We start from the raw sequence: 19480 nt of genomic DNA on the forward strand, positions 1-19480 counted from the left end.
CTTAAAAGTACTTGATTATTTAAAAAGGCACAAGTCTTCACATAAAATTGTGAATACATATTGTTATAAAATTAAAAACTTAATAACTTTTACTTAATTTTTTTTAGTTCCTATTTAGGTTTTTAACTTGGCCATTTCCTGGGGAGTTGTAAGATGTATTGCTAGTCACAATTCTGTTTTAATGCAGGATCAATTTGACGTTTAGTGACAAATGATGCTTTACAATCTGATTGTATGAACGCAGGAGTCCCAGAGTATTTAGAAAAGATTTTTAAGGCATTCTACACATCTTAACAAGCATATACAAATGGAACATGAGAGAATTCATCTATTCTGGTTAGTAGATACATGTTTCTTGATTTTGCTGGAAGTTGTGAACTTTTTCCCTTGGGAAAATTACCTTCACAAGAGTTGTGCTAGATTTAATAAATCTGGGCTTGACTTCGGCACAAATCTTACTAGCGTACTTTGTGTTAAAAATAAAAGCCAAAGCTTCTTCATCTATAAATAGGTGAAAATTTTTTCCAAGAAGAAACTTCCTCCAGTTCCGTAAAGACTCTTCCAACTTCATCTGCCTTTTTGCTCAGATTATTACAAGTTATTGTTGTTATTGTGGTTTTCAAAATCAATAGCAATCCTGGAATCCATTGAAAATCGAGTGCGGTCAGAGAGTTTTCTGATTTTATTGGAAAACATGGTATCCACTTTGAGTAGTGACCAAAAAAAAGTAGAGCCCTTTTTAAGGAACGAGAGTTCTGAGGAAGTAGCATTAATGGAGTGAAACATGATGGATTAGGCTTGATAGAGATGTGAGAGACCAGACGACCTACTATATTAATAGCTTTTTAATTCAATTTGCTTTTTTCTTTATTGATTTTGAGGTCCTGGTTATGTTAGAGCTGACAAAAATTTTGTTGACATTCTAGTCTTAATTGTTTTTTATCTTTTCCACACACTGTTGTATCATCAAGCATAACCTCCCGTAAGTTGTTCACCTGATATTATTTTGTCAATGACTTGTTTAAAACAGGTTACTCCATTTGTGACACCAAAGGGAATACGAGTAATTTGATACAATTTGCCTTTAGGTTCAAATGCATTTCTTGTCTTCATTAGAAATATAAAATCTGGTGATAAGCTTTCTTCAAATCAATGAAACTGTAATGCCTGTAACTTACAATTTTTTAAGTCATCTTTCAATATTCAGTAAGGAATATGCATCCAGTTTGGTAAACTTGTTTACAGTTTAAAAGTAATCTTCGGCAAGACCCTTCTTACAATTTTCATTTTCCACACTCAATGCTCTCCAAGGTGACTGACTTGGTTCAATGATCCCTTTTGAAAGTAAATAGTTGACTTCACCATTACCATTACCGACAAGATTTTGTAGCAATAGGCTGACAGTCTAATGACAGATGACAAAAGATACAAGTTGATTCAACTTTAGCAACAGATTAGCAAATACTGAAAGGAGATTCAAGAAATTCCATCAATATATTGGAATGTTCTTTAAATATATTGTGTTCAATCAGAATATCTAAACAGAGCTCTTTCAGAACATTTTATATCTATTGTGCTTATGTTCTGCTATTCCAAGCTCTACTATCACATATCCTTAAGTTTTTGACTCACAACAATGTAATGCTATTGAAATATGCACTTAGGTGGGTACTATTGTAATACCATGTTTTCTTGTAAAATCGAGGCTGATAAAAATTCCTATATCCACAAGACAGTGACATGACATACCGATGATTGTAGCAAGAGTAACAATCTGATTCATATGTTGAAAAAATTCTTCACCTAAAGAAACAAGCTGCAGATACAGGTTTTAAATTAAGTTTTGTCTTGGGGTTTCCATTGACTTCTTAAGGCTTTTATTAATATTAATAATGAAGAAACAAAAGATATTTAATTATAGAGTAATAATTGAAAAGTAACAGAGTTCAAATGATGTACAGTGAAATGATAACAGTGAAGAAATGTTTGTTTACATTTTATATAAACAGTATGCATCTAAATTACCCAAAATCATCCTACCAATTGGGAAAACCATACTGTCGGTTGGAGGGTTAATTAAAGATTTTCTGTATAATTGAGAAGCCTTAAATGAAACCTAACATTGTCTCATTTCATTTGAAAAAAATAATGGTTCCAAATTGTTCTTCCTTGAGGTTTGACAAAAAATATTATTTATTTCAACACTTTTGCTTACTATGCCTAATGAAAATCTATTGAAAGTATTTTGACTTATTTTAACAACTTTAACTAATCAAGTTAAAAATAGCTGTGTGATAAACAAACATATCAAAGCACCATTAAAGTTACCTCAGCATAACTTGTTAATATGCACGATAAGAGAATGGGTTCAAGGAATGAGCCTTGTGGAATTCTACAAGTAATTGGTAAAAAAAAGAATTTATATTGACTTCTATTGAATAAATAGCTCATAACCTTCCATCTGGCCATGTAGTAACTTCTGTACTGGCAAGCTCATTTTGTCTGATTAATGCAATTTTTTTTGTACTAGAATACCAATGAGTACTGTGATTTTCAGAATATTAAGTTTATTTTTATATCCAAGGTATATAAAAGTTTGATTGACTTATAAGCAGTCGGTGTGAAAATGTGGTTCTGTGGGACACAAGCATACATACAAGGCTGGACATTTTGGCAATTTTAGCAACACGGCATCCTGATTTATTAACTAATCAGAGTTCATAGTTCTATTTCATGAATATACTCGTTGGTATTGCAGACCTTACATAACATGTCCCTGAGACAAATAGATATGTAAAAGACAATATGTACTGAAAAAGTACAGTATTCCTTATTGTTTAAAGCAATTAAGAAAAGATCAGAGTTAGCCATGCACATCTGATAGTATAGTATTAAAAGGCTGCAATGTTGTAAAGTATTTTCAGGATGAATTCGTAATTTGTACCTTCTGAGCTATAAGAAATAGCTAAATAAAATCCATGTGGATTCAATATGACACATTTATTTAACAACTTATCTCCTCTTCTGGTGTTATTACATTTTTATCTGGGTATGTCATAGATAAATTAAAATTTAAAATACCATAAATCCTCTTTTACACATTCCAGTTGAATTTTTTTTATCACCATGTTGGTTTTAGTAACTAAATTTATGATTTGCTTTTCAGATTCTGAACGAAATTGCTCAAAACAAAATAAAAATCTACGAGTTCCCTGAAACGGATGATGACGAAGAATCCAAATTACATAAGGCACTAAGGGATAGAGTTCCTTTCGCTGTTGTGGGATCTAACACTGTTATTGAAGTGGACGGCAAGAAAATCAGAGGGAGGAAGTACCCTTGGGGTATTGCTGAAGGTATGTAGCACTCTTCTTGACTTGTTTTCTTATAGTTCGTATCATTACTCTCAAACAAACTTGATATCACTTATTCATTTATCATTAAAAATAGAATATGCACTACAGTATTAGCAATCAGGAATTGCGGCTGAAGGTCCAGTTAGATGCCTTGCATGCACTCACGAGCATAGAGTTGTTGGTGCCAGCCCAGCACCTTTAGTTTTCCGTCCCAGGTTATGCCATGGTATCTTTAATATTCTGTATTTTTCCTCATCAATTTTGTTTAATCTGTTGGAGTTATGATTTGTTTTTCACTAATCTAAAGTTACAAATAAACCACATTACAATTTATTGTCACCATTTGCATTAATGTTTAAAAAAAGTACTATTACATTTCATATTGCTTGGAATAAAATATATTCTTGATGGATAACATACATCACAAAACAAAATCCTGCCTACTGATTGTTGCTCATTTGAAATTAAAACCTTATCTCAAATGTTGTTATGACAAAAAATGTGTTTGTGTTATATCTTTTGTAATATATATTAATGGCAAAAGTCCGAAATCCTGTTATCCTTTCAAACCTTCCATTTTCGATAACAAACTTTAAACAAAGGAAGAATATTTTTTACCCTTTGCAATCAGAAGCCTTTAATGTTACCAAAACTTATCTCTCACTCAGCTCGGATGGAGTCTCAGATGGTTGTCCTCTCAATTTGCCTGGTGACGCACAGTGGACAGCTACGTTTTGTGTCACCACTTGGCGCTTGTGTAACCATGAATGCCACCTTCACTCAGATTTAAATGGCAGTATTTGACCTTCGACTCTTTAAAATACTGATATTTAAATGAAATTATCAAATAATTTACATATTTGCTTTGGTTGAAATTACTGATTGGTTATTTATTGTTTGCTTTCAAACTAACTAAGTAATATTTCATTTAAGTCACAGGTGTATCTGTAAAAATATATTTTTTGCAGAATAAAAATACAATATCAAGTAGGTCTTAACCAAATATATATTCCATTTTCATATTTTGAGTTTCATCTTCACTACATGTACTAACTAGTGTTTTAATAAATTGACAGGATACACTCTAATATATATATATATATATATATATATATATATATATATATATATATATATAGCAGCTACAGTAACACTAACAGTGGTGAAAAAATAATTCTGATCAATGTTTATTATGGTATAGAGAAATATTAATTTAGTTACTTATTTGACCAAGAGATTGCAGCACTTTCCAGTAAGAAAAGCATAAGGATTGAATTTTATAACTGTGCAATGCAGCGGGCCACATGTAGTGGGTTTGACAAGCTGAACGGTAAAACAGCGAGGGCCTCTTGGTGTGGCCCATAGAGCTGAGGCCACACGTGGTTATAAATCAATGACCTCTGACACAGAGAACAGCCGTAGTCACCATTGTGGCCAGGCGATGTGAGAGGGCAATCATATCAATTTAATACTGTTGGCAAAGGGTTAATACTTAATTAATGTTTAAGTAAAAATAACTTGATTGCGACTATAGCAATTTTCAAACTATACAATAATTATTTTGATTTATTTTATTAGTTAATGATGATAAACCTTTTTTAATTAATGAATATAATTGATTGATTTAACTGTATGAAAAATAATATATTATATTATATAGGAGGGTGTATACTAATTAACAAATCTTAACTAATAACACTCTTGACATTTTGTCTGGAAGAGTAACCTTTTTCTGGCAGATTTTAGTACAATATAACAGTTTGTTTATAAAAACTTTTAACATGTTGACTGCAGCAGATGCCTTTACGCACAGAGGCTGAGTGCTATGTTCAGTCTCTGAGTATAGACTAGCAGCGAAGGTATTAATACCTTAATCTAAAATAAGAATATGGCTAATTTGTTTCTTTCATTTAAATAATTGTACATCGGCTTAATATATAAAACATGTACTCTAATTTATATTTTGCAAAACAATACTTCAAATACAATGAAATTTCAGGCCGTTCTGAATATTATCTTCTGTTATGTTGCAGTTGAAAATCTGGAACATTGTGATTTTATTGCTCTCCGCAACATGTTGATTCGTACACACCTGCAGGACTTGAAGGATGTCACCAACAATGTGCACTATGAGAACTTCAGGTGTATCAGTTTGGCTGGCCACGGACCTGATGGGAAACCCTCTCGCATATCCAACAAGTAAGTACAAACTCATAAGTCTTATTGAGTTGTGTCTCTGAAAACCTTTATTAGTGCCTTAAGTTTAGTATAAGAATATAATCAACACAAATTATAATAATAAAATCTCTCTATAAATATTTATTCTATAGCACTCACTGCTTTCTCTGCACTGTATTCACTGTAAAGTTATGAAATGGAACTTCTAATGTCTTGACTACTATTTCAAAATTCTGCATTGACCAAACATGACATTTAAAAAATTGAAATGCCAACATAATTCTCATCAACTAATAAATTTAAAATCCTACATTTAACTTCTTTATCATACTGCAGTTATAACCACTCTGAAATGAGGTAAATTAGGTTTATTTGATTTAAAAAGGTTTGGCTTTCTCAGGTAATTAACTAGATCAGTTGCAGATAGTCCTTTATTTTACCAAAATTTGAATTTAGATAAGATTTCTTTTGATTGTTGAAAGTGTCTGAATGTCTTCTAAATATCATATAGGGTGACAAGAAATTAGTACAGCTAATATAAAAAACACACATGTATACATAGTTTTAAGTTGTTAGATATTCTTTAAATGGTACAGATACACAAAATTTAAACGTAATGAATAAAATAGGTTTTTGAAAGTTTTTGTATTGATGGACAAAATCTATTACAACGTATTTGGACTGCAATTGTTAGAAGTGACCTGTTTAGCTTACATCTTTTAAACTTATTCCCTTCTCATTCCTGAAATGTGCCCTAGGACTGTTTCCAATGCTCATTCATAGTGGGTTTGAGATCAATTTTGAGAACTAAGTAAAGTTGTTAGGTCATATTTTCTGAAATTTCAACAATTTCAGAATTTCAACAACAACAAAAACAACCCTTTTAGCTGATATTGGATTTGAATAGAACAGCCATAAGATGAATTGTGAGGCAAAAATGAATGCTATTAGACTTCTAAATTTGGTGTTATACCAACATTATTGAATTGTGTTAAATAATACTATTATACTAAAGTTGTACTCTGTGAGTTGGAGTACTACAATGACAATATTATTTGTTCTGACTTTGATGAGTTTGTGCCTTTGCAAGAATGGTATGTAAATGGCTTGTATAATTTTCAGTTAGTATTCCTGAATTTGTTCTATTAACTGGTTGACCCCAGGAACAGTGAACAATCCCTGAACACAACATATTTTTAGCATTGTCTTCATTTCTCAGCAACTTTGCTGAACTTTTTGGAATTTCAGGGTTGTCTGTAATTCATTTACTTGATCACCACAGTTGGACCTATCATACCAACAACTTCTCTCAATTTCATCTCACTGTCTTTTAATATATTGTCCTCAGCATTTCATGTATTTTTTATGCTGATTAATTTTTTCTGATATATTAAAAAGCAATAAATATATTTATGTGGATTGAGATAGGATGCTACTTTAAATAACTATTTTGTAAGTAGATTGATGCAACTTAATAATTAAGACTGATAAAAAAAGTTAAAATCTGCTGTATCATTTGTACTTTGATATTTATGAGCAAAATATAAGTTGCCAATCCAAATACTTTTTGGATAAACCTCATGTCATGAATATTCTCCTAAAACTAATTAAACAAACAACAGTGACATTCACACAGATAGGAATGAAATAAAATTAACGACAGACAAGTCAGTTTATTTATTGATTTTATATTAGAAGAACTTGATGGTTTATGTTGATTTCTATAATAATGTGGATGCCAGGTGTCTCATGACTCCTGAAAAAATGGTGTTTTTTTATTTATTGAGCCAGACATTCTAAACATTAATCTATAACATATAAATACTGTTATTTTCCAGTTCCACTACTGTTGTCCATTAAGCAAATCATGACAATATTTATTTTGAACATAGTTAAGTTGCACTTCGTGTTAAAGGCCTTTGATAATAGATATTTTGCTGTAAACTATTTAGGTTAACTTAAAATAATAAAAATATTGCAATTAAACTTCTGATCTTGAAAGATTTATTTTACAGCAAATTACTGCTTTTACTAAACAAGATATGACAACCTATGATTACATAAAGGCTGCTTTTGTGGACCATCCTCCCCCTCAAAAAAATTAAAAGTACCCGTGTTCAGGAATTATTTTAATGGTATGACAAACCATTTATAAATTAAAGTAATCTTAAACAACTTAGCGAACCTTTAGGACTTGGAAACAATATTATTGGTACAATCTCTAAATTATTACATAACAATATTGATTATAAATTCACTATTTAAAAGATATAAAACTGTTAAAAATGTTAAATGGTTTATTAAAAAAAGACACAGTACAGTATAGCTTGATAATTACTATGTCTAGGCATTTTATGTTATTATCTTAAACATAAAATATGTAGTTATTACATTTTTAATATTGTTGTGGTCAAATAATATCATAGCTGTATATCTAAAGTCATGTTATAATATAAGTTAATATTTTATTTACGTATATATTTCTGATCGAAATCAAGAAAATATACTTAGTGATTAAATCAAATAAACAGTTAATTTGGAAGTTCTAATACAATACAAATATAAAGACCTTACAAATTCATGAAGTTTGTCGTTGTAAGTTCCTCATTGAGAAAAATATATGAAAATCACTGATATACAATCTTTTGAATTAAATATAAAACTTTGTATTAGTTACTTTAACATGTTAAAAATCATTTAATAGAGATATTAATGTCATAGATAATCATAATAATCGTAGATAATATCAAAGATCATAATATACATTGTTGTATGTTTGGATCTTCAAATAAACTTACATTATTACTTAATATCATAAGCTGATTAACAATGTTCTTCAGTATCTATAATCAGAGAGGATGTTTTAACATTTCGACACAAATGTTCAATCATAAGCGCACTCTGCCATGCCCAAGCTTTGCATTGTTTGGTTTGCTTGAGAGGAGCAATCGCTTTAACAACCAGCATGGCCTTGTGCTTAGTTGAAAGCTTGCTGGCATCCTGACAATTTCACTGTTTGGTTGGTAACAATGGTTTTACTTCAGTTTGTGCTCACAAGGACTCAACAACACCTTTATGACCGTTTGGTAAGTCCTCTGAGAAATATCTGTTGTTTGCCGAGGGGCCAGCAAGCTTTTCCTCGTAGCACTCTGATGTTTGTTGTTGTCATAGCACTCTGGTATTTGTTGTTGTGATTTTATTTTTGTATTTATTTCTTAGCATGTTTTAGTTATTACATTCGTTAATATATGTGTCATTTTTGAAATATTTGATTTTGATATATGTTTTTTTGTTAGATATCTAACATTAAATTCTGCTAGTTCCATTACTGGTCCCTTTTGTAAATTTGTTCAGAGATTATTTTTTATATTATTAATAATATAGTGATAATAATAAAACAACATCATAATATAGAATAGCATGTATTTAAATAATATTCTTGATGTGTTTGTATTTTGTATGGGTTGTGAAAGGAACAGATTTAATTTTTTTTAAATACATTTTCCTTCCAATGTAAGTAGATTGCCTTCTGTACAAATTGTAAATAGTATTTCACTTGCTTGTGCACTCGACTTGTATATTTTGTTTTATTCATGATTGCAACATTTTTTCTTGCTACTTAGATTATAGACTTTTATCCCATATACTGCCTAAATGTTAACACAGACATAGTTTTGCTAAACTAACAATTATTTTAAATATTATAACAATATTGATTTATATAAATATTTGCTCAAATAGTATCGTAACATTTAATTTGTCATTAAGATCATTTGATTTGAATACTAATCTTTTATGACAAATATTAAAATTAATTTTTAATTGCTTATGGCAGTATTAATAAAATTTTTAAAACACATTGTCCTTTCATAAAAAAAAATTATTATTCTGAAAGAGCTAAATAAAATAATCTTTACAGCTGGCAATAGTGTATTATAGCTTTAAAACTGTGCAGTTTTTTTAGTGTATTAATAAAATTTATAGGTTTATATTTTGATTTCAGAGCTATTAGTTGAATTTTCTTTATTTAAGTCTGCAGTAATAATTAGATTTGACTGAAATGTGGCAGTATAATATTGTTGTACTAAAGTTACTCAGATTTCAGCTGTAAATAATAAAATACAATATATAACTTATTTTTATTAATATTGGTACAGTGTCCACTCAAATGCATAATTTTTATGCAGAATGAAATGATCCATTCTCAATTAAGTTACAGAATTAATTTTTATTGAGTTTAGGTCAAATTCAGTTATGAAGTCAGTTACTTATATTATTGGTATGAATACAGTTGGAAAGCATAAACACGAAAACATATACCAAAGGTCTTAAAGTGACTCAATACGCCTTTTAATTTTAAAATTGCCACCAATGAAAACTGAAACAAGGCTGATGAAGGATACCAATTGTAAAGGAGAATAATGAGTAATGAAGCAGAAGCTTTTTAACAAAAATGTTCTCACAAAGACTTAGAGGCCATATTAACAGATTTTTATTTATTGCTTGTAAATATTATTATCGTTCATACCATTTTTTTAACTGGTACAGAGATGGAACTGAAAAAATAATAGGAAAAAGCTGATTAAACACTTCTTCATCAAAACAATGAAAATGTCATTCTTTGGCTCTGGATGTTCTATTCTTCCAAACTGAACTTTTCTTGACAGTAATGGTTCTACTGTACCAATGATGGTTCTGTAACTTTACCAACCGAAATGTCCAATGGCCGTTAAGTCAACTATTGCTTTATTATGTACTCCAATTTTTTTTTTTTCATTATTTCACTTCATCATAAAATTTATAATCCAAACTGGATTTAGTCACAGTTATTTTACATTGATAGAACTCTAATTTATTGAGTATCTTGCTCTCACTTCTAGTATATACAAAATTAAATTGTTGATTTATTTTGTATATATTGTTCTAATAGCACTTTCAGATTTTATGGAGCAAAAATCATTTGTACATTATATGCATCATTTATTGGACGGGCTTCTCATATCAACCAGAACTAAATTGTTGTAAACAATTGGTGCATCTCAGCTATAGTGGAGGTGTAGATGGAGGTCATATAATATGAGGACTGGGCCTCTTGCAGTTGAATTTACTGTTATTATTCAGTGACATGGTGATAACAGTGTGTAGTTACATGTTCTAGCATTCTTTCTAGATCTTCTCTTCACATAATCTCAGTACATCCCTGTAATTTATCTCCCCATCTTTTTTACTATTTTTCTCAACACCTCTTCCCCATCACTAAATATTGTCTTCAAATGTCTCTTGGCTTTTCCCTAAGACAAAATTATCACTGTAAACCTGTATTTGATGAGTAGTAAAACTAGTACTTAATGTACATAAGTACAACTTTTAAGATGAACAATGTAACAGTGAAGTGTTGTGTCCCCAGGAACCCTCTGGCACAGATGGAAGAGGAGAAGCGAGAGCATGATGCCAAGCTTAAGAAAATGGAGACCGAGATGGAGCAGGTGTTTGAGATGAAGGTTAAGGAGAAGAAACAGAAACTTAAAGATTCAGAAGTGGATGTATGTATTTACTGTATACTAAGATTTGTTATAAAAACTTAATTTTTAGTTCCAGACTTGACTATTTGTTATTAAATGACCATATATGTTATGGTTCCAGTAATATATTTTAATTTTAGTCTATAAATGATTGTTTTATTTCTTTCATTTTGACAATAAATCAGAAATAGGAAACTATATAAAGTAAATGCTTGAAAGTGTAAGGAATAAACTTTTTCAACTATTATGTTTGGGTTGGTTGATAAAATTGAAATGATTTTAAAATGAAGTAAATTTTTAGCTATGATTTAAAAAACAGCCTAAGATAAATATGGTTTTGGGCTTTATACAATTTGTTTGGTTACATAGAAGGCTTATCAATGGCCTTGATAATATCTAGCGTTCATAGATATAGTAATAGTCAAACCACTTTATTCCATAATATTTATAAGGTACGAATACTAATGTCACTTCAATATATTTTTATAAATAAATAAATATATATATAATATATATATATATATATATATATATATTATTTATTATATATAATATATAAACCAATTAATTAATTTAAAGAAGAAATGGATAGATTTTCAAGATGTACGTTGTTGTAATACATATTAATAAACTAAGTTACCATTTATAAATATATATGCAACGTACATCTTGAAAATCTATCCATTTCTTCTTTAAATTAATTAACTGGCTTATATGTTTAAAACATCCTCAGAAGAATACAGGGACAACTCAGTTAAATAATCCTTTATCTCTTTTTTATTTTAAAATATTTGTTTCCATTATAAATTTTGTTGATAAATTATAAAATATATCACACATCTGTAATATGTTTTCTTTTTATAAATTCAAAATTTTTTATCAACAGGTCTATTAAAACAAGTATTATATGTATGTGTATTAGTTTTTAGTATAGGATCCAAAAATCGTTTTACATAATATTGATTGATTCAAATATATGTAATCCATGTACTGTCCAAAAAACCAAGTTCAGAAAAAATATCTTTAGTAGATATCTTAAATGTTTCATGACTCTCATAGATTTTCTTTGCAGGATCAATAACTTGGTCTAATTTTATTGTCTAAGAGTATTGGAGTCACATTTCTGTTACAGTTGCAGAGACGGCACGACCAGATGCGCAAGGCACTGGAGGCCCAGGTGTCAGAACTGGAGGAGAAGAGGAAGGCTTTGGAGGCAGAGATTGCTGCCTGGGAGAGCTCCAATGGCGTCAGTCTGGATGAACTGCGGAGACGGAGTCTGGAGAGAGAGTGAGTATAATCTATCATGATGTGTCACTTGTTAGACAAGTTTGTTACTTTCATGTTACTGTGTCTGAATAGAAGTAATGGGGAATATAAGTTAATTATCAGGTTGTTTTGAACATACGATTATTATTTCTTGTGTTCCTCTTTAATCACACATATATATAAAGTTGTAACATTAATTTTGGACCTGGATTGAGTATTCATTTTTTTTATGTGAAGGTTAATTTTTCAATCCAATTAATTTTATTAACAATTTTATTTGGCTCTTAACTTAATGCTGACTGGTCATTTTAAGTTTAATTTTAGATGTGGAATTATCATACAAAATGTTTATGTTTAATTATTGTAATAATGCAGTAAGAGTTTATCGACTATAATATCAGCCTGAAGATTGCCTAAGGTGGGATCCAACTCTTAATGAAATAAGTGATATTTTAAATCTAGAATTAAATATAAGCAGGTTATAAAAAATAAATAAAGTCTTAGCGGCAAATAAAGTAGGATTATTTTTTTAAAGTTTGATGGGTGCAAATGGTTAAAAATTTTAATATTTCATTTCTTTTAGTATATCTAAGACGTAAAACATCAGCGTTTAAAAACTGATTCTTTGGGTGGGAGGGGGGGAGGTTGGTGAAAATAGCCATGTTTAAATGGGAGGAGGGGGCAATTGACCTGAAGGCCGAGGCATTTTCCAGCCTTAGACTGTAGATTTAGTTAAAAAATCATAATATTTTGACTTTCTTGTTGGAAGTGAATGTATCTCAATTGCACATGTTCGTCATAAAATAGGCTTTCTAGAAAAAAATAACTTTTGTTTTCTTGTAGTGCTTTCTAACGTTAAAAATAACAAGTATTGTACATGTTAAGCAATATAAAATAATTATATAAAAAACCGTTACCAATCCTGGTCTAAAATGTTTATTGAAACTTCTGAAATATGACATTTCTTAATGCCATATACATACGTTTTTAACACACACACACACACACACACACAATGTAAATACTACATAATTACTTTAATTAAAATTTTATTACTTAATGAGTGTTAAGATAGCCTTTCTAAATTTGCAACAAGTATTTCAACATTGTAATTTGTAACATTGTTTATTGTTATTTGTAATTTTATGTGTTGTTATAATCTTTGGGATCCATTTTCATTATTTTATTACTAAAAAGTTGTAAAATGTGTCACAAAGTTACTGAAATTATCAATTTTAAAAATTATTACATTATATTTCTAAAACAAAGTGATCATATATCATGTATATATTATCATTTAACACTGAAGAGCAGTTAGTCGGAACTTTCCACGTGACTAATAAAACTCATTTTTATAGATCCTTCAAGTTTATGTTCGTTAGGTAAAGCAGAAACACAACTTAAAAATAATGGAGTAAAACAGCTATTTATCTATATAAATTACACAAAACTTTTGCTAAAACTATTTAGTTAAAAATTGATATAACAGGTGTTCCAAAAGTCCCATCTTAACTTTTAAATGATTGAGAACTTTCAAATTTCCTTTAAGAATATCTTATAACATCAACTGAGGTAGTTTTTGTTGGATTTTAGTCACTTCCACCTCCTGGGAATGTGTAGTAGGGAATACAATAACACTTGTAATGGGAGGAACCACTAAGTAATACTTCAAAATTGAAAGACCTTATGAGCCAAAACCAATAGTACCAATAAAACCTATTTCTGACCACACTGTCAAAATTGTCACTATTGGAACAAACACAATAAATTTTAATTTCATTTAGGGCGCTAAGTTGGATGGAGTCACCTTGGAGAGCTTTATTTTCACCATGTTTCCTTTCTTTATAAACCTCAAAAGGGAGTGTTACATGACAGGGCTACTACTAAAATTATTCTATATACCTTCATTTTGGGCAGGGGATGTAGGAAGCTAAACTTATGGTATATGTTGCTAATTATAATGTACAAGAAATAAACACTCTTTTCTCATTACTAATTTAAATAAATTGTTTTTATTTGAACCAGCCAGCAGTTTAAATGCCTGACATTAGCTCAAAATAGATGTAGTAAAATTTAATTTATTTTGTAGGCAATATGTTTTGAGTATGATTGTACAATTTTGTAGTGAGATTCCGGAGCTAGCTTTGTAAACTGCTTTTGCTTTATTATTAATGAAAACTCATCACCACTCATTCAACCACTCATTCCATCCGTTCAGTAATAGAATCATATTTGCTGCTTTTGGTGTGCTATAGATATTAGTAAAATAACTGTTCATTAAATGTGTAACTTTCTCTACACATTCTTTTACAACAGACTGAAAATCGAAAACCCTCTGTAAATTAATTGCAAGGCTACTGTAGGCTACATATTATAACATATCATTTTATGTCTGCTCGATGGGAACATAACAATTTAAAATGCTTAACCCTTTTGTGCTTGAAAGGCCAGTCCATACCAAGGTTGCGGACAGCTTGCAACTTGCCGTAGTTAGTCCTTGCAAGTCGTATGGCCAGTACAGATGGCCGCACTACTTTCATTGACAGCTCGGCGGCCATATTTCTTGTTTGCCTCCCCAGATCGGAATTATATTTCAATATCCTCCGTGTTATTTGCATATGAATTAAAAATGTTTAAAGAAGAAATGAAAACTAATTTAAAATTTATTTTTAATGAATCTTTCTAATACAAAAATAAACATACATTTGGGAAATTTAACTCTTATATGTATCTTTGTAACAAAGATATGTAAACAAAATATTATAAAGTAGCCATTTACAGTTATGTTATACTCAGACATGAACTATTTTACATTTTTCTCAGTCTACATTTTTTTACCGAATACAATTTAAAAAAATACACACCTAGAATTGTTAGCACACATCTTCTAGTAAAAGTTCTTAGGTTTCTATCACTTCAGTGTATTTGCGTCATTCATCTTATTTGCACAGTCAATATTTAGAAAAGAATTATAGACTAATTAAAAATTTACTGCTTTACCTAGAAACTACTAAAAAAAAAAAAAAAAAAAAAACAGCTGCTCGATAGGTTTCAGCACTCACCATTCAATATAAAACAAAGAGACTATTAGAAAATAACTGTTATGTTTAGTGGCCATTGGTACTGGCCTTACGAGCTATGGATGTAGTATAACTTGGCCAGTACAGCTGGACATACGAGCTGAGATAACGTTACGGCACAAACTAATCCGCGCTTCTGACAAAATGGCAGCAGCCAGTAGAGCTTGCCAAATGAGCTCCAAGGACAAATTATTAATACTGCCTTCGAGTGCATAGGGTTAATATATTAGTCAATATAAAATAAAACTCTAAATAAACTAGGAATGGGTAGGGTTTATTATCTATGATTCTGAATCTTCAATCTTTTTTCCTTGATTCTAATAATTCTAAAAATTAGTGTTTTTTATTCTAAAATAAATAAACTATCTTATATGTGTAATCAAACATTCATTTTGTGAATTTTACATTTAGTACAATCCTAAAATTGTTTACATTTAAATATAGAACATTAATAATTTTAAATTCAAAATAAATTATGTCACTCGATTAAACTGTTTTGTATAAAAGTCAATTGGTCTAATTAATAAATATAGGTATAAAACCTATTAGTAGGTGTGATATTAGTATTAATATCATACCTATACACATACCAAGTATGATGTATCCAAAGAAATAAAGACATTATGTTGAGTTCATTAATTAACCCGTTGATTTCGTTGCTTGCGGGTAAGCATCACAGTTTTCACAATGTTTTTTTATAATATTTTGAATGGCACATAAAATGGCGCACAACCTTTACCATGAGACCATAAATGGTATGTTCATGTACAGCTGGGGGAAATAAGAAGTACCAAATATGTTACAAAAATTGGTAATATTGTAAACACAATTGACTACTTGATCAAATTAATACACTATTGTGATTTTTTGGAGATTTTTAAAAGACTATCAGTTTCGCATTAATTTTTGTAGGGTTATAAATTTTCTTATCTGGATACTGTTTTACTCTGTGCTCAACAGCGGTGCAGAAAAATTTGATATTAGACATGTTGTTACAATCAAGCTTACTCTATGCTTTTAAGACAATTATAAATGTAAACAAACTGAAAATAGTGGTTAAATTAATTAAACATATGGTTGTGCTATCATAAAACCATATTTTAACTGAACAGTTAATTACATTTAACAGGCTCTTTCAATTAATAGCTCACAGCTTTAGAGTGTAAAACACAACCAAACAGAGAAGCTGTTATTGATATGTTCATGTACAGGTAGGGAAATATCAAATGATTGTTACCAAAGTGATAGTAACAAACTGTGTCTCATCATACCACAATGTTTATTTCTATCAGGTTTATATCTTGGTTGTGATGCAATTACTTAAGTTTGTAGCTCTTTAAGTTGCTACCTCTTTGCTAAGATTATCAGCAATGCTTTATCCATTTCGTCTTTTGTCTGGCATAATTTTGTAAACATATGATATGTTGCATACTTTCACTTTCTTGATCTTATTTTTTAACAGGATCAAGCCTTACTTTTTAATGTTACTGTGTTAGTTTAGTACCTCATTAAAAAATATGAGTACAAGTACATTTGAAAGATTGTTTTTTTTTTTTTTTTTTTACAAAAACAATTACGTCATTTAGATAAAAGATTTTTTGTGTTTTTCTTTGAGAAAATCGAATTCAAAGAACTTAAATGTTTCTCCTGGCCCAAAGTATAACAACTCTAAATCCATAAGATTAAAGTGGGCCTAATGTTTAGTAACAACCACATGTACATTTTTAATGTAAAAAGTTATTTGTTATTTCATTCACGGTTGTAATGAGTGCTACATTAATTGTTTTATTTGAACTTTATTAGGATACACAAATTTGTAGACTGCACAGAAAATATGTAGAAGTAGTTAGTGATTTATTTTTAGTAGTGTAGAACAATTATTTATGTTGTTAAAATTACTTTATTTTCATGAACACCGTAACCATGCATACACACTATTTAACAACATTTGTATAACTCACGGGCAATAGTTTTACTATTCTAGTGGTGAACTGGTAACACAGTTGTTTGATTTATATAAACCAATCGTGGTACTGGTAATTCTCATTGATGTGTCATAAATAATTGCAGCATAGTGATTATTTTTAATAGAGTGCTGAAAAATAACAATTAATAATGAACTGATTTCTATGAAAAGATTGAGAATGAATAATGAGTAATTATGGAATTCTATCACTCCTAAAACATAGAATTGTGTACAGTACAAATATACAGGAAAAATTAAGTATCTCAACCTCTTCTTAATTTTTAATTATAAAAATATTTTACAAAATGGAAATAAAATCTAAAGCTTTATGAGGTGTTTATTATATTAAAATATTGTTTAATTTTGGTTTTAGTCTATTGTACAATACAAGGCCTATAAATAAAGTAATGAGACTGATGTTTTTTTCCTACCACACTGACAACTCTGTAACTCTGACAAGTAGTCACATGTTTAGCTAAAAGCAGCTGATCAACAATGAGTACTAATTTCATTAGTATATTATTGTCATGTGAGCTGTAAACAAACTTCTAGTAAAAAAGTGTTTAACTTGTGTTCCAAAAATGGGTGAGAACAAAATTACAAGCAACGTTAGCAATCAAATCTTGTGTTAAACTTGATAAAATACTACTGTAATGTTTGAAAAATTTAAGAAAGCTTATGGTGAGGATACTTTGTCAAGAACACTCAAGTTTTTGATGGTATAAATCAAAATGTGATGAAAATATTGGGAAATCAGAGATTTGGTGTAAAATGATCACTGATTGACTACAAAAATGATTGCACAACAACATGATTTCAACCATACGACAGTACATCAAGTTTTGACAGAAGAATTAAAAATGAGAAAGTTTGTGCAAAATTGGCTCCAAAAAATCTCACTGTGCTGAAAGATAATAGAATTGAAGTTTGTCGACATCTTTTGGGAGGAATTAAAAGAGATGCTGATTTTTTTTTTAACATGTTATCACTGGTGATGAATCTTGGATTTTTAAATACGACCCAGGAACAAAACATCAGATTAAAGAATGGCACACTTCCAATTCACATCGTCTGAAAAAGAATGAGCAAATCCAAAGTCAACCATGCTCATTTCTTTCTTTGATTCCAATCGCATAGTCCATAAAGAGTTTTTACCTGCAAGACAAACTGTAAATCAATAAATTTAACATAAATTCCTTGAAAGACTGTGGAAAAGAGACATGCAAGTGAGATTGGCCACCAAAGACAACTACTAAAAGAGACTAATGTATTTATAAATAACAGCAACAGATTTTACTAGTTTCTATTCAGAGCAAAATTGTGAACAGTATTATTACAAAATACTAAAACTAAAATAATTAAAAAATTGTAAAAGAGAGACAGAAAAGTTTTATAATATTCCTTGAAAGTGGTAAAGCATAATATAGAGATGTAAAGTATAAAAAGGTATAATTTTTAAGAATGTACATGATGGGAATGATATGAACATTTTCTGTTGTTGATTTTAGAACTGCGGGTATTTGTTGTCATTTACCATAAAACACAATGGTGATAATATTTAAACCATAAAGCAATGTAAGCTTAATATTCAAGTCAAGTAAGCATGTTTTTATGTACGGTTTTAATTTTTTTATATAATGATGTTAGACACCATATTTGGACCAATGAAATAATGATCATATAACCAAATGGAATGGTTTTATTTTACCTGGAATATTATTATTAACTAGCCAAAAATAAAACTGTCTGTTAGTGAATGAGAATCACTGGTTATACTAAAGAAAAAAACCATTGGTTTAAAAAATACATAACATAATTTTGTGATGATTAGGTACATGGATCACCCTTCTGTATAATTCCTATTTTTGTTACAAAAACCTACATAATCATTTGCTCAAAAATACTCTCCGACAATTTCATGTTTTGTGCTAAATTATGCATACATACAATAACAATTTTTATTGTCAATCACAAATTGACATACTTACAATATCAATTTTTATTGTTAATTACAAATTGATAATACAAGTTAGGTAAAAATGATGGTGGCCAGTCCTAAACAGAAATTCTCTCTTCTGTCATAGAGAAGCAACTCAAAGCCTAAAAAATGTG

The 19480-nt window shown here is 29.6% G+C and overlaps 1 protein-coding gene across 10 annotated transcripts in view; it reads left to right on the plus strand.

The window, feature by feature from the left end:
- LOC124354817 (septin-7-like) overlaps positions 1-19480 on the plus strand; it is a 122758-nt gene that overhangs the window by 95589 nt on the left and 7689 nt on the right. For 9 of the 10 annotated variants that reach the window (XM_046805554.1, XM_046805555.1, XM_046805558.1 and 6 more), the window contains 4 exons: positions 3167-3356; positions 5390-5555; positions 10942-11077; positions 12189-12343. In XM_046805554.1, coding sequence (XP_046661510.1) covers positions 3167-3356; positions 5390-5555; positions 10942-11077; positions 12189-12343 — 647 coding nt within the window. Of the gene's footprint in view, positions 1-3166; positions 3357-5389; positions 5556-8578; positions 8640-10941; positions 11078-12188; positions 12344-19480 lie in introns of those variants that run through there. The other variant, XM_046805557.1, reaches the window with a different exon arrangement.

Source organism: Homalodisca vitripennis, chromosome 2, assembly GCF_021130785.1.
Source record: "Homalodisca vitripennis isolate AUS2020 chromosome 2, UT_GWSS_2.1, whole genome shotgun sequence".
In the NCBI taxonomy this organism is placed as follows: Eukaryota; Metazoa; Arthropoda; class Insecta; order Hemiptera; family Cicadellidae; genus Homalodisca; species Homalodisca vitripennis.